This window comes from Ranitomeya variabilis, chromosome 1, assembly GCF_051348905.1.
Source record: "Ranitomeya variabilis isolate aRanVar5 chromosome 1, aRanVar5.hap1, whole genome shotgun sequence".
Taxonomy (NCBI): Eukaryota; Metazoa; Chordata; class Amphibia; order Anura; family Dendrobatidae; genus Ranitomeya; species Ranitomeya variabilis.
In genome coordinates, this window is record NC_135232.1 from 200,613,216 (window position 1) to 200,634,913 (window position 21,698).

Consider the following 21,698-nt stretch of genomic DNA (forward strand, 5'->3'; position numbering starts at 1 on the left):
CTGTCCTGCCGTAGGTTCGAAGTTTGGCTTGGAGCTCTATACTTCCTCGGCGTTCTGGCCACCGGTTATGCGCCTCAATAGGATGTTGCCTCGTCTTACAGCACGACTCCTACTGGTATTCTCCTTGTTACGTTGATCTCGTTTCTCACTCAGCACAATATACCTCGCTTCTTGTCCTTTCTTGGGGTACCGCCGCTATATCGTGCAGGCGCGGTCCCGTAACGTTCTCTCTGGTTGCTAGGCCTCTGTCAGGATCCCACCCCTGACAGGGGCCCCTCTGAATCTTCCCCTACAACACCCTCTGCCACAAGGTGTTGCCTGGTTCCAACCCAGTCAGCTTTCTCTTCTAACTTCCTGCCTAACCCCCAGTTTTACCAGATTGTGAGGAGTGGCCTAATAAATAGAACCCTTAGCTCCCCCTGGAGGCCAGACTGTGAAATGTATTGGTGTCTGTGATACCTGGTCAGATGAACTCCTTCAGTGCCATCAGACGTACCATAGCCCCCCTTAGTGGCGGAGCTAAAGTACTGCAACGACCAGGACTCTGGGGCGCTGCATGCGCACGGCAGGAAAGACATGGTAAAGCGGGGAACTGTGTTGGCCTTTCACCCAAAGCGGGGTTGGGGCTCCATACAAGAACCGGGACTACCGACTGACATCTTCATTACCAGTTACAATGTGAAGACTCCCTTCCGCAACCGATATGGTGACCCATTACTACAAAGGGGGGACCAGGTGACCTACACTCGCCACCGGAGTGCACAAGGATGGTGCGCTCGGAACGTCCAACGTTGTGGGCCGGTAGAGGTGTCGCCTGTTGCCCCGAGCATGACCGATCCGGACTTGACAGATCTTGCTACTATCGCCACCGTGCGCCTTGTTGCTGCTACTGAGCTTGCAACCAGGGTTAGCCTTCGAATCCAGACACCGGGTGACCTGACTGCACCTGAGAGATGAACCACTGACACTGACACCACATCGGCCGGGAGCCAGGGACTGAAGCCTCCACGGTCAGGAGACATCCACTATCGGCTGACGTCTTGCAACTTACTATGAAGCCCTAAAGCTCTGCGTAATGTATATAGTCAACTGTTCATCTTTTTGTGTTTCTCTGCTGCTATAACCGGACCAGGGTTATCTCTTAAAGGGATCCCTTAGTTGACCCGGGATCTCTATTTTGCCTTTTTGATTGGTTCATCACTGTTTTAAAGACTACCAAATCATGGACGGTGAATGGTTCACAAACTGTTTTGTACATAGTTCGCACCTTATTAAAGGTGCCCCCTACTGGTTTTACAAGAAAAAGAACTCTTTGCGAAGAAACAGCTCCTGGAAACAGTAAAGGAGTTCCTGCCTTACACGAACTTGCAGCTTGAGAAGTTGCGCTACCTCCAAGAGACTTGGTTCCCTCTTAAAGGGAACATTCACCAATAGCACTTAAAGTATAATGTTGCCTTAAGAGAAGTAGCAATAATGTTTATATGTAGAAGTAATATGTAGTTAGTTAGTTATAAGAAAATGTTTGATAATGTTGCTAGAGATTGAGGACAGGGAAGTGAACCCGTACGGGGTTAGATGGTGAGTCCTCCTAGGAGCCATAGAGAGATGGTTCAGTGTTCCTGTGCTAAGAAAAGAGGCAGTAGGCCTGGGCAGATAGACAGGCGGTCCTGCATAAGACAAATCAAGAAGAAAGTGTTGCACTTAGAAGAAAGAAGTGATAAAAGTTAATTTATATTTTAGGAGTTTTATAGTAAGCCTTTAGTGGATTCAGCTTATACGTCCTTAGAGGCCAAGTTAAATTATTGTTGAGAATTTGCACTAAGTAGAATACCCGGCTGGGTAAGAAAAGTTATTTATAGGATGTTATTTAAAATATTTAACCATGTTCTGTTTGTAACGTTCAAGTGTCCTCACCTCCCATAAAGGGAAGCTCTGTTCAAAATTTACTTGTTTCTGCATTTCAAAAATTGTATTTTGATTTTTTGCTGATATGTATTGTTGTTTTCTTCCCAGTCCAGGAGTACTGGATTTAACCGGGGGGGAGTGCAGCGCCCCAGAGACCTGGTCGTTGCAGTAACATCGCTCTGCCGCTAAGGGGGGGTGATGGTACGTGTGATGGCACTGAAGGAGTTCACCTGACCAGGTATCACAGACACCAATACACTTCATAGTCTGGCCTCCAGGGGGAGCTAAGGGCGCTATGTATTAGGCCACTCCTCACAATCTGGTAAAACTGGGGGTTAGATAGAAAGTTAGAGAGAAGCTGACTGGGCTGGAACCAGGCAACATCCTGTGGCAGAGGGTGTTGCAGGGGAAGATTCAGGGGGGTCCCTGTCAGGGGTGGGATCCTGACAGAGGCCTAGCGAACAGAAAAGAACGTTAAGGAACCGCGCCTGCACTACATCGCGGCGGTATCTCAAGAAAGGCAAAGAAGCGAGGTTTATTGTGGAGAGAAACGAGATCAAAGCAAAAAGGAGATAACACCAATAGGAGTCGTGCTGTAAGATCGAGGCAACATCCTATTGAGGCGTGCAGCCGGTGGCCAGAACGCCGAGGAAGTATTAGGCTCCAAGCAATACTTCAAACAGAGGCAGGACAGTTGATTTTAGGTTGGCTATCTCACCAAAATCACCTAAGAAGACATAGGGGGCAATTGTGGGAGAGGGGCGACGCTAGGGTCCCGGAAGAACTCCAGGCCTTCCCGTCATACGGGTGCGTCCTATCCATATCATCTGGGGGACGGAGAAGAACATCAGAAACAGACACAACAGTTGTGAGGACTATCCCGTGGTGCTCAGCAGGGAAGTACTACAACACACAGGCGCTAGAAGGTAGGCACAGATTTCCACCTGCAAAGGGAACTCTGGAGGTGCCATCGGACCGGCCGGTCTCTTGCAGCCCTGTTAACCGTACTCTGGATTGAGGACTTTGAAGCCTTCAGTAAAGAGGTAAAGAGACTGCAACCCTGTGTCCTCGTTATTCACCGCGAACTGCACTACGCACCACCACCTACACCTTTCATTGGACGCCCCTTAGCAGGGTCACGGACCGGGTCTAGCCACCGTGACGACCCCAGAACCGAGACAGAGAAGCCTGGTACCGAGTTCCCCGCGGCCCTGCGTCTGGGGGCGCTCCAGAATGGCAGAGGAAAGTGATGTACAGCAGGATAGTGCTCTATATAGACGGGTTTAGTGAAGCGATGTACTGCTGGATGGGACTTTATATAGAGGGGCGAAGAGGAGTATTGTACTGCAGGATTAGGCTTCCAAGGAGGCGTGTGTGGTTGTAGGGTCGCTAAGTACTGCAGGATAGGTGGGTATGTTATCTCTTCAGTAGGAGAGAATTATTATATTACCTGTGATTACTGCAAGAGGGTATGGGGAGTAGGGAAATGATTTATTTATACTAATAGAGTTTTTATTACATCAAGGAAGAACGTGATTGTGATTACGTTGAGGAGATAATTCTAATTGCACCTTCTTTCGATTGCATTATTTGAAATTTAGTGTGCTTATTTTTAATGGTAGCATGGTTGTGCTGAAACTATACAGCCATTAAAAATAAGTAAACCATTTGTGATTAATTTCTAATGTCACAGCAGAAAGGGGCTGAGTTTTATGAAATAAGTTACCAGTGGCCCCACTTAGAAAGGGTGCTACACGAGCCTAAGGCCGCTTTCACATTTGCGGTTGTGTCCGCAGCGTTTCTTCCGCAAATATCTGCATGCGTTGTGTATTCCTATCTTTAACATTATCGACGCATGCGTTTTTCTATGTTCGCGTTTTGCCGCGTTTGACGACGCATGCGTCGTCTAGCCGTCTGCGTCTTGGCGCGGAAATGCAACATGTAGTAATTTTTAGAGGCGTCATTTTGCCACCTGGAAACGTATGCGGCTGATTGCGCAAGGTTTGCGCCCAAAAAACGCATTGTAGTCTATGTAAACGCATGCGTTTTTCAGTACATGCGTTTGCTTGCGTTTGCCGACGCATGCGTCTCAATTGAGAAAAACATGTCTAGACACTGATAAGCCACCCCCCACATACAAGGTGATAAAGGGAGGGTATGGACAGTTGCAGGTCACTACTCATCAGACTGCCTTGCAGACGAGACGCCCCACAGCCCCTTGGATCAGCAAACAAGCCTCAGAACTATGTGAGTATATCCTATCCAATGCATTTCTTTTCTATAATCTGTGTCTATGTGCCCTAATTTCTGTCATTCCTTTCTTTCTGCACACATCAGAATGTCTGCTTCTTCTGATGAGGAAACGCCTGGGCCTGCACAAGGGGAACATGTCAGCGAAGTGAGTATTCACCTCCTCAGATTGTATTCACTGTCACATCTACACATATGACAATGTATATTTTCCCTTTTTCAGACCACTTCTTCTACAGCGGAAGAGACTGGGCAGGAGACTGGGCAGGAGCAGCGTAGTCACGGCCGGGCAAGACGGCGGCATCGTGTAAGTATAGCTGGCTGAATGTGTATTGTATCCTCACTTTATAATTCTTGAATCTTCATTTCTTTCTACTTCTCTCTTTCTTTCCCTTTTGCTTCAGCACCAGTGTTTTTTTTTACTTCAATATTCATGCCATTCCTCTGATTCTGTTTTCTGTCTTCCGTATGTGAACGCCTCCTATATTAATGTACTTTTTGTTGTTAGGTTCCAGAGGAGGATGAGGACCTAATTTTGAATGAACACCTCATCTCCCTGGTTCACGAGCGAGTCGCATTGTGGGACACCCGGGATCCACTGCACGCCAACAATGTGACGATCCGGAGGCTTTGGAATGAGGTGGCCGCAGCGTTGTGGGATGGCCAATGCCCCGGCTCGGGTCCGTTCTGCATTTGGTAAGTATCGCAATGCAGTGTGATGTAGTCAATACCTTGGCCATGCTCACACAACTATGTATGATGTGAGAAAGTCATTACTTTTTCACAGCACATACAGTTGTGTGACCATGGTCAAAAGACCATTGTCCTAACTATTATGTTTTGTTTTGCCAACAGTGTCAAAAGTGAAAACGCGTTGGAGATCGATGAAGGACCGCTTCAACAAGGACCTGCGCCAAGAGAGCCGGCTTCCAAGTGGTTCTGCAGCAAGGATACGCAAATACAAGTACCACCGCATCCTTGCATTTTTGAGACCAGTCCTTGCACGAAGAACGTAAGTATATTGGTTAAAAAAGAAAAAAAAAAGTGGTGTATAATGCAATTTTTTGTGGGTCATTATTTCAAATCAGTATTTGTAATCCCAAACCTTGAGTGATTGATAGATGCAGCAGTGGGGTACGTGTTCTTTGAATACTTTCCCTCACATAGTTCCTCTCCAGGTTTTGGCTTACCAATACTGATTTGAAATACTGAGCAAATACTGAGAGTGTGACGGCAGCCTGCACAACTGATCTATACTCAGCAAGTTAGGTGTCAGAAATAATGAATTCAGGATGCCAATGGCTCCTCAATTCATTTTTCCTGACACTTGTCCTGGTGAGTATACAGGTGGCTTGTAAGTCCTCTGTCGTCAATTCGTATTTCCCATCAGTATTTGTAATCCCAAACCTTGAGTGATTGATAGATGCAGCAGTGGGGTACGTGTTCTTTGAATACTTTCCCTCACATAGTTCCTCTCCAGGTTTTGGCTTACCAATACTGATTTGAAATACTGAGCAAATACTGAGAGTGTGACGGCAGCCTGCACAACAGATCTATACTCAGCAAGTTAGGTGTCAGAAATAATGAATTCAGGATGCCAATGGCTCCTCAATTCATTTTTCCTGACACATGTCCTGGTGAGTATACAGGTGGCTTGTATGTCCTCTGTCGTCAATTCGTATTTCCCATCCGTATTTGTAATCCCAAACCTTGAGTGATTGATAGATGCAGCAGTGGGGTACGTGTTCTTTGAATACTTTCCCTCACATAGTTCCTCTCCAGGTTTTGGCTTACCAATACCTTGTATAGAGATATGGCTTGTATTGCCTCCATCGTCTCTTCATAGTTTACATCAGTTTTTTTAATCCCCAAGGACTGGTCGATGCATGCAGAAGTATAGCATGTTGTTTTATGAAACTTTTATTCCTACTGTTGAACTCCTGGCTTGCAAATTCTGATGTAAAATTCACTACAAATAGTAGTGTGACCTTTCCCTATCTGAATGTGTATGTAACTGTTCAGTTATCTTTTTGTAAATGTTTTGTAATATTTTTTTTTTTTTTCCGCAGCACTTGGAGCTCCACTGTTGGCCCAGGTTCTGGAGCGGTCCTTCATCAGTCAGCCACGGACCCGTCCCAGCCATCCTCCAGCGCTGCAGCAAGTGGGCCTGCCACACAACCTGGAGACCAGGAAGCTGGTCCATCAGGTGTTCCCCTTCCTCTGCCTCTAGCCAATTTTTTATGGGCTCCTCCCGGCAGCGGCAGAGGGCCGCGGACAGGTCACTCATGCCCGAGTTTTTGCACTTGAGCTTGGTCTTCCATGAGGGACTCAAGGCGATGGGTGACCGACTGGATACTGCCATTAGTCATATGAGCACACGTATCCAGGAGGTAACCACAGCCCTTGCCCAAGTGAAAGCCGACCTCCAGAGGCCAGCACATCATTTTTTTAATCAGATAGAACAGGGCATGTCGGAACACCTTAGTCCTGAGCTCCAGATTACTGTTATGCAGGCCTGCAATGCTGCTTACGTGCAGGCTATGCAGCAGAGTCGGTATTTTCAGCAGACAGTGGGGGCATTTCCAACAGTGCCCACACTGTCACGCTTTACATCAATGCCGACATCTGCTGCATACCACTGCACGGCCACCTCCATTCCAAACACTGCCGGACCGTATTATAGCACCACCACCATGCCCAGTGCAGTGGGTCAGCCCACCGCCACCACCATGACAACTGCTGCTCCTGCTTGGGCCTCCTCCACTGCCACCAGCATGCTGCCGCCGCAGGACCCTGCCCTGGCGTTCCCTGGCACCACGACAAGACTGCCGTTGCCGGACCCTGCCCTGGCGTTTCCTGGCACCACCACCAGACTGCCGTTGCCGGACCCTGCCCTGGCGTTTCCTGGCACCACCACCAGACTGCCGTTGCCGGACCCTGCCCTGGCGTTCCCTGCCACCACGACAACGAGCCCGCGCAAAACAAGGAAGGGGAAAGGCAAAAAAAAACAAAAAACCATAGCTATCCCTCCCCCCTCACCTCCCAATGTGTCTGTAATGTCTGGTTTGTCTCACCCTTCCAGTGTGTCTCAACCCTCTCATGTGTCTAGCCCTATCCCTGAATATCCTGACCCCAGCAGTTTCATTGCGCCTTCTCCTGCCACCCCTATGTCGGCTACAGTAAGCCAGACCTCACAACTCAACACCCCACAATATCGGCACTCAACCCCAAGCAGGCGCAGTTAAGTTTTTGGTTTGTGTGTGTTTAATAAACCTGTGTTTTGCCCCAATAAGGTTTGGTTAATTGTGTATTTCGCCGCCGTCACCACACAGCATGCGCCAATAACAAATAATGCGTCAAACACTTTTTTGGGGGCCACCTCCAACCTCCAGTACCTACTTAGCAGAACACTGAAGCTTGGTGTGTGTTTGGTTGAGAGATATGAGGTTGCCCCCAAAAATAACACTTGTATTTTCTCCAAAAACAGTTCTTTCTGTTTACTCCGTGACTTTTGGTCGCACACAGAAGACAAAATGGTGGTAATACACAGCACAACTATATTCAACAGGTCGTGTCTTATCAGAAACATTATTTATGACCCCTGACCTGCTGATTTTAGAAATGCATTGTATTACCTCCATTTTATCTTATTGGTACATATACATATATTTCACACAAAGTGAAGGAACAATGTACATGGCATATCTATACTCACCCGGACAAGTGTCAGGAAAAATGAATTCAAGAGCAAATAGCATCATGAATTCATTAGTTCAGACACCTGACTTGATGACTATAGATCTCTGGTGTAGTCTACCGTCACACTGTCAGTATTCGCTCTGTATTTTACAGCACTATTTGTAAGCCTAAACCTGGAGTGGAACTATGTGAGGAAAAGTACATTAAACAGATATGCACCACTAAAAGAATTTAACTACCGCTCCTGGTTTTGGTTTACAAATACTGATGTTAAGTACTGGACAAATACTGCGACAATAACGGACATCGTCTATACAGTCTGCGGCAAATAGCTAATGGTGAACCAAGACAGGACTCAATTACGTCAACAACCTAAGCCCAAAAACCCAAAGTGGTTTGTTAAGGAAATAGGAGACATGGTGAAGAAAGTAAATCACAATTATTTTATTTGAAAAAACATTAACATTCCAAACTTAAATTTGCAGACCCGAAACCAGCAGTACATTTTACACCATATTGTCCTGCCATGGCACACGTCCAATGTCAGAATCAAAAAACGCTGCAAATTGGTCCCGCATGTGGCCTACTTCAACTGTTGACCGCAGCGGGTGATGACGGTAATCAGGCAAAGGGTTTGCAACAGGTTCATCAAGTTCTATGGTGGGTCGCTCCTTAGCCAGAATGAAATTGTGGAGAACCACACAGGCTTTAACCACCTCATCCACTGTCTCCATTTTTAGATTTATTGCAGTTGCTAGAATGCGCCATTTGGACACCATAATCCCAAAGGCACACTCTACTGTTCTGCGTGCCCTGGTTAGTCTGTAGTTATAGATCCGTTTTGTGCGGTTCAAGTCCCGACTTGAATAGGGCTTCAGGAGATTTTCACTCATCTGAAAGGCCTCATCTCCAACCATTACAAATGGCAGCGGTGGGCCTTGAGTGTAGGGGAGTGGTCGTGGCTGTGGGAAATTAAAATTTTTGCCATAAACAAGTCGGCCCATATCAGAGGTTTTAAAAGTCTGTGAATCGTTGCCACGGCCAAAAGCACCAATGTCCACAGCAATGAAGCGACAGTCCGCATCGGCTATTGCCATAAGAACTACTGAAAAATATTTTTTGTAGTTGAAGAACTGTGATCCCGTTCTGGCTGGTTTGGTAATCCGAATGTGCTTCCCATCCACCGCACCCAAACAGTTGGGAAAATCACAAACAGTCCAAAATTTGTCAGCAATTTCTTTCCACATGTCCTCCGTGGGTATGGGTATAAATTCCTCACGGAGAATGGTCCATAAAGCCCGGCAGGTTTCAAAAACAATTCCGGACAGCGTGGAAATCCCAAGGCGGTACTGGAAATGAAGGGATGACAAGCTCTCTCCAGTTGCAAGAAATCTGTAGTAAGAATAAATAATTTACAAAATAGGCAAAAAAACATCAGACCTGCAAAAAATTTTGGGTAGCTTTTGTTTAGAATTATTACGTACCTTAAGGTAACCAGGAGACGTTCCGCTGGTGGAATGGCTCTACGGAGCTGTGTGTCCTGTCTCCGGATGGCTCCTTGGACACGATCAAGCAAATCCCGGAAAGAGTCTTGTGACATCCTGGTATATTCCAGGAATTTTTCTGGGTTCTCATTGAGCTCACCATACAGGGTGTGATATGCACCACGGCTCTCACGCAGTTCTACAATGGGGTGTTGCCAAAACCGCCTACGCCTTGTCCTTCTCTGTCTTTCCCGGTTTCGGTGTTGCTCCCAAGCAAACGCACAGGCCAGAAAAATCTTGATGCTCAGATCCAGTTTGAAGTAATAGCTATCCATGTGAAGATCCATCTTCTCACAGGACACAGGAGCAAAATCTGAAGATTTCAGCTGTCCTAGGGTCTATATATAGATTTCACATAATACACGCCCTCTGTAGTCCCATTGGCTGGTTCTTGCATCTAGAATTTTTCTCTGGTAAATTTTTGCGACATGCGCACAAAAAACGCAAACGCATGGAAAACGCAAGCAAAAGCATGTAAACGCTGCGTTTTAATGACGCATGCGGTAACCGTAAGCGTTTTAAAAACGCTGCGTTTACACGCGTTTTCATGCGTTTTTCGTGTCCTTGCGTTTGCGGATTAAACGCTGCAGATTAAAACGCTAATGTGAAAGTAGCCTAAGACTGCCTTCATACAAAGTGTGAAATGTCCATATACTGTCCAGATTTATCTTGGGCAGAACATGGACCCATGTAGCTGAATGAATCTATTCCTACATCTGTAAAAATCACAGATCCTAGTGTGAATCTGCGAGACTCAGAGCAGGCCCTAATCTAGGCTCGTTTGCGGATCAGACTTGGCGATACAAGTAAATGGGATTCATGAAACACAGATGCAAATCGGAATGCTTCCGTGTCATGGATCGGTTGCTTAGTGATAAATCCAAATAAAAATGCGTGACCTTTAAGGACCCTTTTTTGGCTTGAGTACAAATGCATTTCTTCAGTGAAAAAAAAGGAAGGGAAGAAAATGGAAGAAGAATGACACCAAAAATTGGTCCATTTCTTGGATGGTAATGCTCATATGGATGTGATGCACCCTTAGGATGGGCTGCGCCATTCATAGGTCAGTGCTTTGTGCTTGAACCCCAGGCTAAAATTTGCCAGTCAGACCCTCCATGGAGTCCATTGAAATGTTTTTGTCTTTATATACAGTGAAACATTAGCAACATGGCAAACTCTTCAAACTTGCCCAATGCATAAAATCTGTATTCTCTTCTATCCACGGTTGTGTGGAGAAATAGTACAGAGTACTTTCCCTTCAAGATCCTCAGGTTCAGTGTTTAAACATGTCAAAGCTGAATCACTAACATATCCCGAATGGCAGGATTTACAAGGCTGGGTGGTTAAGTATGATCCACCCTTATAGAGGTAAGACCTGCTTAAATAATCATCTGGCCATTAGACATATGGTGAGCACATGTCTTTTATAGAGAATTTCTACTTTCATTCTGTCTGTTAAAAAAAGCCAATCGAAGTTGTGATCTACATTGAGGTTATTTACTAAAGACTGTAACCCTTCATTTTCTCCATAAGGCCGGCGTCACACTAGCGTATTGCATCCGATGCGAGATCATCGGATGCGATATGCTAATGACACTTGGCTCCTGCTCGCAGCAGAGCAGGAGCCGAGTGTCATGCGTCTGTGCTCCGATTCTCTCGCACAGGGAGGATCGGAGCACAGCTGCGGAGGAGGCGGAGAAATGAATTTCTCCATCTCCTCCATTGCTGGGGTCCACTTATAACGCACAGCACTCGGATAATATCCGAGTGGTGTGCGCTGTCTCACTCGCACCCATAGGCTTATATGGGTGCGAGTGAGCCGAGAGTTTTCCTCGGTCCGAGACAATCGCAGCATGCTGCGATTGTCTCGGACCGAGGAAAACGGCCGACAAAAAGTCGGCTGGTGGGAGCTGCCCCATAGCTGAACATTGGTCCGAGTGCAATGCGATTTTTTATCGCATTGCACTCGGCCGTTTAAAACGCCAGTGTGACGCCGGCCCAAAGCCAAAATATGATAGGTAAAAAGCCTAAACCTACAAGAAATAAAATTGTCATATACCCTGCTATAACTAAATAAGTAAAAAAGCAAAAGTGCATTTAAATAACAAAGGGTTCTTAGTAACACTGTTTTTGATCAAAAAAGCATAAAAGCCATCCCTCCATCAGCAAGGTGACCCTGTTCAGGATGGTTTTGTCTGTTTAATGTGAACATGCGTTTATATTTTGCATGTATAACAACTTAAACCGAAGCTCAATATTTTGTGTTTTTTTCTAGGTAAAAAGCCAGGTTATTTACATTTGCCATCATAAAAAATAAAGAATCAGGTTGTTCTAAAAAAACAAAGCAAAAGTTTTCTCTATTTTTGACGTGCTTCAAAGTAATCCTCAGTAATCAGATTTTGTCCCTCAGGTGCTTTAGAAAATAATACATGATAAAGTGATGGCTATATGTGTTGGTTTTTGACCGATTCTTTAAACTCTAAGGCTACTTTCACATTTCCGTCAGTAGTCGCCCGTCACAGAGCGTCGGCGCGACATTCCGACGGAAGTGTGTCCTTTCACATTTCCGTCTGCAGTCCCGGCCAGGAAAGAGACAGAGAGAGACATTTGCTGCCGGGCATGCGCAGACGGAAAAACTGGATACAACGCACAGAAAAACATTCCCTTGAACGTTTTTCCCAGACGACGGGCGGCCAAAATCCGACGCAAACAGTGCACGATGGATGCAACGTGTGGCCATATGTCGCGATCCGTCGGCAATACAAGTCTATGGGAAAAAAACGCATCCTGCGGGCAAATTTGCAGGATGCGTTTTTTTTACCAAAACGACGCATTGTGACGGGGAGTGCCCGACGGAAATGTGAAAGTAGCCTAATGAAGAGGCCATACACACTAGACAAAACAACCAATTTAGCCAGATAGGCCAAACCTCTGATGTGTATGGTGGTGTCCCAACATTCCCTAGGCTGCCAGTGTTTGGAAAAAAAATAGGGTCGGGGATAACTGATTTCAACTTGCTTGATACTTCTGACCTAAGGAATGATAACTGTCTGTCAGAAGTGACTGTCGGTGGTTTACTCCCCTCTTTTTATTGAGAACACATGCACACTTGGTGGAACATGGGTACAGGGGAGACGTTATGGATAGCTGTCAAGCAACAGTAATTTAAAGTGTATGGCCAGCTTTAGACCTTAAGGTTAGGAGAAAATTGCTGATATTTGAGTGTATAAACATACCCCACATGATGAGCTATCGCCCCACCAGCAAGAGCAGTTGGCTTCTTACTAATGTTAGCCCCAATAAGTAGAGATCCTGGCAGACACCTAATTGCAAAGCACATGAAGTACAGGGTGCGCTGCAGATTGCAGTTCATCGTTACCAGTGTTATTGATATGGCCAAATTATGTAGACAGCATTGTAGCGATGTATTATTACTATTATTATTATTTATTTATATAACACCATTAATTCCATGGTGCTGTACATGAGAAGGGGTTACATACAGAATTATAGATATCGTTTACAGTAAACAAATTTACAATGACAGACTGGTACAGAGGGAAGAGGACCCTGTCCTTGTGGACTTACATTCTACGGGATAATGGGGAAGAGACAGAAGGTCAGGGGTGCAGCAGCTCTGGTGGTGGTGATGCAGCAGTAGGCTTTCCTGAAGAGATGGGTTTTCAGGTTCTGTCTGAGGGATCTGAGGGTGGTGGATAATCGGATGTGTTGAGGCATGGAATTCCAGAGGATGTGGGATATTCGGGAGAAATCTTGCAGGCGGTTGTGTGAGGAACGAATAAGTGTGGAGGAGAGTAGGAGGTCTTGGGAGGATCGAAGATTACGTGAGGGAAGATATTGGGAGCTATAGGGAGGGGACAGGTTGTCCATTGCTTTGTAGGTCAGTGTTAGTAGTTTGAACTGGATTTGTTGGGGAATTGGAAGCCAGTGGGTGGATTTAGCGAGTAGCAAGGAGAGAGGTGGATTAGTCGGGCAGCAGAGTTGAGAACAGACTGGAGTGGTGCAAGAGAGTTAGCGGAGGAGAGGAGGGTGTTGCAGTAATCGAGGTGGGAGATGAAGAGGGCATGTGCAGCACCCCAGAGTCCTGGTCGTTGCAGTACTGTTGTTCTGCCACTAAGGGGAGTGATGGTACGTCTGATGGCACTTAAGGAGTTCACCTGACCAGGTATCACAGTCACACATTACACTTCACACTCTGGCCTCCAGGGGGAGCAAAGGGTTCTATGTATTAGGCTACTCCTCACAATCTGGTAAAACTGGGGGCTGGATAGGAAGTTAGGGAGAAGCTGACTGGGTTTTGCCCAGGCAACACCTGGTGAGAGAAGGGGTTGCTTGGGAAGATTCAGAGGGGTCCCTGTCAGAGGTGGGATCCTGACAGAGGCCTAGCGAAAAGGACAGATCGTTACGGAACTGCGCCTGCACTTCATTGCGGTGGTATCTTAAGAAAGGATAAGAAGCGAGGTTTATTGTGGAGAAGTGAGAAACGAGATCACAGCACAAAGGAGAATAGAACCAGTAGGAGTCGTGCCCCGAGATCGGCAACATCCTACTGAGGCGCGTAGCCGGTGGCCGGAACGCCGAGGAAGTATTGGGCTCCACGCATTACTTCAAACAGCGGCAGGACAGTTAACTTTAGGTTGGCTGTCTCACCTAAATCACCTAAGCAGACAACGGAGGCAATTGTGGGAGAGGGGCGTCTCTAGGGTCCCAGAATAACTCGAGGCCTACCCCGTCATACGGGTGTGTCCTAGCCATATCATCTGGGGGACGGAGAGAGAAAGAACATCAGAAACAGACACAACAGTTGTGAGGACTATCCCGTGGTGCTCAGCAGGGAGGTACTACAACACCCAGGCGCTAGAAGGTAGGCACTGATTTCCACCTGCAAAGGAAACTCTGGATGTGCCTTTGGACCGGCCGGTCTCAGCCAGCCCTGTTAGCAGTGCTCTGGATTGCGGATCCCGAAGCCTTCAGTAAAGAGGTAAAGAGACTGCAACCCTGTGTCCTCGTTATTCATCGCACCTTGCACCACGCACCATCATCACACCTTTCATTGGACGCCCCTTAGCAGGGTCACGGACCGGGTCTAGCCACCGTGACAACCCCAGGACCGAGACAGAGAGGCCCGGTACCGAGTACCCCGCGGCCCTGCGTCTGGGGACCGCTCCAACTTGGCGTCACGAACAGGATCTACTTAAGCCTGAAGAATCAGGTCATGTGTGCCTTGGAACTGTGATTGATTTGTGCTTGTACCGTGATTTATTGCAAAGACTGTGTATTGCTATTTGCCGCCAAAAATGCCCGCCAAAACCGCCGCCATTACAGCGCTACGAGGAGCACAGGAGAAGAAGAGGGGCGTGGAGTGGGCGTACACGAGCTGGAGAGCGCGAAAGACAATGGCCACCCAGTCTAAATATTTCTGTATCCTGAGGACGTGTCCGTCAGCAGCTGAGACCAGCCTCCTGATCTTCTGTGGCGGGCGGAGACCGAAGAAACGAAACTATGACTCAGATGAGGTGGGACTGGAGACCAGAGGAGGCCTACAGAAAAGAATGGCCCCGCACCGACCCCCGTCACCGGAGGATTATTCCGACATGCCCCCGTTGGAGGATTTGGATCCATGGGAGCTGCCGATGGGGCATCCCATGCCTGAATGGTCCCCAGTCCGTACGCCTCCCTCAGGAGAGTGGAGTGGCACCGGAGGAGTTACCTCAAGTGTAGGTACTCAGTGTCGTGACTCCCGGGGAGGATGCCTCACCTCCGCACCTGACCCAGTTACCACTGCGACCACTGGTGCCCCGGTGTCCCCGCCGCCTGGCCCCAAATTACCGGGGGGGGGGCACGACCTCGGGCCCTTCCCTTGGGGAGAATATAGGAACCACCTGATCGCGGAGTTCCAGCCAGAAGTGGAGCGAGAGGTGCGAGGTGAGCTGCTGGAGGGCTCCTTGCCGAAATGGGGCGTTGTGATTGTCTACCAGCCCCAGGAGGGGAAAAGGCTTCGTCCAGGAAATTGGAGCGGCCCTGAGAGTCCGCATCACCCGGGACGAGGTGGAGCCCTGCCTGTGTGGAGACGGTGTCAAGTCCCTCCTGAGGCCGGGAGATGTGTTGACGTATCGCCAGCATCTAAAGGGAAGAAGTTGGTGGGCCCGGGATATGCAGCGCTGTAAAGCCATCCTGGCGGTATCCAGAACCGAGGGGGAGGAGCTTGCCACTGAAGGGGCTGCAGCAGCCTCTGCCGCCACCGGCATTATCCACCGGCCCACGCAGACACTCATCGCAGCGCACGACCTGGTCGTGCAGAGGACCCAAACTCATGGAGTGCACCTGGCACTGGGAGTCGATTTGGAGTCGAGCCTGCCTGAGCCACAGAGGGCCACCTGCCAGGTAAAGCCCCGGTGGAGGCCGCCAGAACTAGAGTAAACCTCAGAACAGGAACCAATGTATATAGTTCATTTAACTGTTTGTCTTTCTACTGTGTTGCTGCTGATACCCGATCAGGGTTGTCCTAAAAGGGATCCCTTCGTTTACCCGGGATCCCTATTGTTTTTGCTTTTTGTTTTTGCTTTTGTTCATCATTGTTTACAAAGACTACCGAATCATGGATGGTGAATGGTTCACAAACTGTGTTGTAAGTAGTTTGCACCTTCTTAAAGGTGCCCTCTACTGGTTTTACAAGAAGGAGAACTTTTTGAAGAGACTGTTCTTGAATACAGCGCAGAAGTTCTTGCCATAAAATGGACTTGCAGATAGAGAGTCTGCACTACTTCCAAAGAGACTTGGTTCCCTCTTAAAGGGAATGTTCATGTGTTGCACTTAAGTATAATGTTACTTTAAGAATGTTGAATAATAGTGAATAGTGTGTAGTTATTTAAGAAATAATAGAAAATGTTTGATGATGTTACTAGAGATTGAGGACAGGAAAAAGTTGAAAGAAAGTGAGCCCGTAGGGGTTAGTGAGTCCTCCTGGAAACCATAGAGAGATGGTTGATTGATCTTGTACTGTGAATAAAAATTGAGCTAATAGAAGAAAAGAGGCAGTAGGCCCGAACGAGTAGCCAGGCGGTCCTGCATGTTCAAAGTCAGAGAATAAAGAAAAGTGTTGCATTTAGAAAAGAGAAATAAAGACAACGTTAATTTATATTGTAGAGTTTTATAGTAAGCCTTTAGTGGGTTCAGCTTATACGCCCTTAAAGGAAAAGTTAAATTATTGTTCCAAAATTTGCACTTAGTAGATAGAATACCCGGCTGGGTAATGATGGTTATTTATAGTCAAGTTAGTCATAAGTGTTATTTATAACCTTGAGTAAGAATGTAAATATGTTTCCGTTTGTAACGTTCAAGTGTCCTCACCTCCCATAAAGGGAAGCACTGTTAAATTTACTTGTTTATTGCATTTCAAAAATTTGTATGTCTTTTGCTAACATGTATTGTTGTTCTTCTTTCGGGAGTCCGGGAGTACTGGATTTAAAGGGGGGAGTGCAGCGCTCCAGAGTCCTGGTCGTTGCAGTACTGTTGCTCCGCCACTAAGGGGAGTGATGGTACGTCTGATGGCACTTAAGGAGTTCACCTGACCAGGTATCACAGTCACACATTACACTTCACACTCTGGCCACCAGGGGGAGCAAAGGGTTCTATGTATTAGGCCACTCCTCACAATCTGGTAAAACTGGGGGCTGGATAGGAAGTTAGGGAGAAGCTGACTGGGTTTTGCCCAGGCAACACCTGGTGAGAGAAAGGGTTGCTTGGGAAGATTCAGGGGGGTCCCTGTCAGGGGTGGGATCCTGACAGAGGCCTAGCGAAAAGGACAGATCGTTACGGAACCGCGCCTGCACTTCATTGCGGCGGTATCTTAAGAAAGGATAAGAAGCAAGGTTTATTGTGGAGAAGTGAGAAATGAGATCACAGCACAAAGGAGAATAGAACCAGTAGGAGTCGTGCCCCGAGATCGGCAACATCCTACTGAGACGCGTAGCCGGTGGCCGGAATGCCGAGGAAGTATTGGGCTCCACACATTACTTCAAACAACGGCAGGACAGTTAACTTTAGGTTGGCTGTCTCACCTAAATCACCTAAGCAGACAACGAAGGCAATTGTGGGAGAGGGGCGTCTCTAGGGTCCCAGAATAACTCGAGGCCTACCCCGTCATACGGGTGCGTCCTAGCCATATCATCTGGGGGACGGAGAGAGAAAGAACATCAGAAACAGACACAACAGTTGTGAGGACTATCCCGTGGTGCTCAGCAGGGAGGTACTACAACACCCAGGCGCTAGAAGGTAGGCACTGATTTCCACCTGCAAAGGAAACTCTGGATGTGCCTTCGAACCGGTCGGTCTCAGCCAGCCCTGTTAGCAGTGCTCTGGATTCCGGATCCCGAAGCCTTCAGTAAAGAGGTAAAGAGACTGTAACCCTGTGTCCTCGTTATTCATCGCACCTTGCACCACGCACCATCATCACACCCTTCATTGGACGCCCCTTAGCAGGGTCACGGACCGGGTCTAGCCACCATGACAACCCCAGGACCGAGACAGAGAGGCCCGGTACTGAGTACCCCGCGGCCCTGCGTCTGGGGGCCGCTCCACATGCACAAGAGTTTTAGTAGATTGAGGCCTAAGGAAGGGACGGATTCTGGCAATATTTTTGAGTTGGAGGCGAAAGGAGGTGGCAAGAGTTTGGACGTGTGGCTTGAAGGACAGGGCAGAGTCGAGAGTTACTCCAAGGCAGCGGATTTCATGTGCGGGAGAGAGCATGATGCTGTTTACCATAATAGATAGATCGGGTAGGGGAGATGCGTGAGATGGAGGAAAGATGATGAGTTTGGTTTTGTCTACATTGAGTTTTAGGATGCGAGAGCTGAAGAAGGAGGATATGGCTGATAGACACTCCGGGATTCTGTACAGCAGAGAGGTGACATCTGGGCCAGAGGGGTAGATCTGGAGTGTCATCAGCATACAGGTGGTACTGGAAGCCATGGGACTTTATGAGTTGTCCTAGGCCAAGGGTATAGATGGAAAAAAGTAGGGGCCCCAGGACAGAGCCTTGAGGGACACCAACAGAGAGAGGGTGGGATGAGGAGGTAGTGTGGGAGTGGGAAACGCTAAATGTGCGGTCGGAAAGGTGTGAGGCAATCCAGGGCAAGGTCTGATGCCAAGGGAAGAGAGAATCTGTAGCAGTAGGCAGTGGTCGACTGTGTCGAAGGCAGAGGACAGGTCGAGAAGGAGGAGAATGGAGAACTGTCTGTTAGCTTTGGCTGTAAGTCATTAGTAATTTTGATCAGGGCAGTTTCGGTGGAGTGGTGGGGCGGAAGCCAGATTGGAGGTTGTCAAGGAGAGAGTTAGATGAGAGGTGGGAGGAAAGTTGAGAATGGACATGCTGCTCAAGGAGTTTTTGTTATGACCCCAGTGGACAGGGTCTCAGAGGAACGTGTAAGTCTGCGAGATTCAAAATCCAGCTCATAGGGCTGTGGTAACTGGGTTGACCAAATAGCTACTCCTAACGCCAACACTAGAAGTAGCCGGGGATCATGCCTACGGTGATCGCTAGATGACTCGCGCCAGCCGGAGAATCTAACTACCCCTAGGAGAAGAAAACAAAGACCTCTCTTGCCTCCAGAGAAAGGGACCCCAAAGCAAGATACAAGCCCCCCACAAATAATAACGGTGAGGTAAGAGGAAATGACAAACACAGAAATGAACCAGGTTCAGCAAAGAGAGGCCAGCTTACTAATAGCAGAATATAGCAAGATAACTTATCTGGTCAACAAAAACCCTATAAAAATCCACGCTGGAGATTCAAGAACCCCCGAACCGTCTAACGGTCCGGGGGGAGAACACCAGCCCCCTAGAGCTTCCAGCAAAGGTCAGGATACAGATTGGAGCAAGCTGGACAAAAATACCAAGCAAAACAAAAGCAAAAAGCAAGGAAGCAGACTTAGCTTGAAATACAGGAACCCGGATCATAGGACAAGAGCACAACAGATTAGCTCTGATTTCAACGATGCCAGGCATTGAACTGAAGGTCCAGGGAGCTTATATAGCAACGCCCCTGAACTAACGGCCCAGGTGAGGATATAGGAAAAGACAGAAGCTCCAGAGTCAAATCACTAATGACCACTAGAGGGAGCAAAAAGCAAAATCACAACAGTACCCCCCCCTTAGTGAGGGGTCACCGAACCCTCACCACGACCACCAGGGCGATCAGGACGAGCGGCGTGAAAGGCACGAACTAAATCGGCCGCATGAACATCAGAGGCGACCACCCAGGAATTATCTTCCTGACCATAGCCCTTCCACTTGACCAGGTACTGAAGCCTCCGCCTGGAGAGACGAGAATCCAAGATCTTCTCCACCACGTACTCCAACTCGCCCTCAACCAACACCGGAGCAGGAGGCTCAGCAGAAGGAACCACAGGCACAACGTACCGCCGCAACAAGGACCTATGAAACACGTTGTGGATAGCAAACGACACAGGAAGATCCAGGCGAAAGGATACAGGATTAAGGATTTCCAATATCTTGTAAGGACCAATAAAACGAGGTTTAAATTTGGGAGAGGAAACCTTCATAGGAACAAAGCGGGAAGAAAGCCACACCAAATCCCCAACACGTAGTCGGGGACCCATACCGCGGCGGCGGTTGGCAAAGCGCTGAGCCCTCTCCTGTGACAACTTCAAGTTGTCCACCACAAGATTCCAGATCCGCTGCAACCTATCCACCACAGAATCCACCCCAGGGCAGTCAGAAGGTTCCACATGACCCGAAGAAAAACGAGGGTGGAAACCAGAGTTGCAGAAAAACGGCGAAACCAAAGTGGCGGAACTAGCCCGATTATTAAGGGCAAACTCAGCCAACGGCAAGAAGGTCACCCAATCGTCCTGATCAGCAGAGACAAAACACCTCAAATAAGCCTCCAAAGTCTGATTAGTTCGCTCCGTCTGTCCATTAGTCTGAGGATGGAAAGCAGACGAAAACGACAAGTCAATGCCCATCCTACTACAAAAGGATCGCCAGAATCTGGAAACGAACTGGGATCCTCTGTCTGACACAATATTCTCAGGGATGCCGTGCAAACGAACCACGTTCTGGAAAAACACAGGAACCAGATCGGAAGAGGAAGGCAGCTTAGGCAAAGGAACCAAATGGACCATCTTGGAGAAGCGATCACATATCACCCAGATAACAGACATGCCCTGAGACACCGGAAGATCAGAAATGAAATCCATGGAGATATGTGTCCAAGGTCTCTTAGGGACAGGCAAGGGCAAGAGCAACCCGCTGGCACGAGAACAGCAAGGCTTAGCTCGAGCACAAGTCCCACAGGACTGTACAAATGACCGCACATCCCTAGACAAGGAAGGCCACCAAAAGGATCTGGCCACCAGATCTCTGGTGCCAAAAATTCCTGGGTGACCTGCCAACACCGAGGAATGAACCTCGGAAATGACTCTGCTGGTCCACTTATCAGGCACAAACAGTCTGTCAGGTGGACAAGAATCAGGCCTATCAGCCTGAAATCTCTGCAACACACGTCGCAGATCTGGAGAAATAGCTGACAAGATAATACCATCCTTAAGAATACCAACCGGTTCAGCGACTCCAGGAGCATCAGGCACAAAGCTCCTGGAAAGAGCATCGGCCTTCACATTTTTTGAACCTGGTAAATACGAGACAACAAAGTCAAAACGGGAGAAAAACAATGACCAGCGGGCCAGTCTAGGATTCAGGCGTTTAGCAGACTCGAGATACATCAGATTTTTGTGATCAGTCAAGACCACCACACGATGCTTAGCACCCTCGAGCCAATGACGCCACTCCTCAAATGCCCATTTCATGGCCAACAACTCCCGATTGCCCACATCATAATTTCGCTCCGCAGGCGAAAACTTCCTAGAGAAAAAGGCGCAAGGTCTCATAACAGAGCAACCAGGGCCTCTCTGCGACAAAACGGCCCCTGCTCCAATCTCTGAAGCATCCACCTCAACCTGAAAGGGAAGCGAGACATCAGGCTGGCACAAAACAGGCGCCGAAGTAAACCGACGTTTCAACTCCTGGAAAGCCTCCACGGCAGCAGGAGCCCAATTAACCACATCGGAGCCCTTCTTGGTCATATCCGTCAAAGGTTTCACAATGCTAGAAAAGTTAGCGATAAAACGACGGTAGAAGTTAGCGAAACCCAAGAACTTCTGAAGACTCTTAACTGACGAGGGCTGAGTCCAATTAAGAATAGCTCGGATCTTGACTGGGTCCATCTCCACAGCAGAAGGGGAAAAAATGAACCCCAAA

At 47.9% G+C, this 21,698-nt stretch overlaps 1 protein-coding gene across 1 annotated transcript; it reads left to right on the forward strand.

Annotated features, from left to right (window-relative positions):
* Nucleotides 1-4,050: 4,050 nt before the first annotated feature.
* On the forward strand, nucleotides 4,051-7,658 carry LOC143793941 (uncharacterized). Its single transcript, XM_077280873.1, has 6 exons — nucleotides 4,051-4,152; nucleotides 4,243-4,303; nucleotides 4,379-4,462; nucleotides 4,664-4,809; nucleotides 5,011-5,167; nucleotides 6,225-7,658. The coding sequence occupies exons 2-6, from the start codon at nucleotides 4,244-4,246 to the stop codon at nucleotides 7,398-7,400; spliced, it is 1,623 nt and encodes a 540-aa protein (XP_077136988.1). The 5' UTR covers nucleotides 4,051-4,152; nucleotide 4,243; the 3' UTR covers nucleotides 7,401-7,658.
* Nucleotides 7,659-21,698: the final 14,040 nt, after the last annotated feature.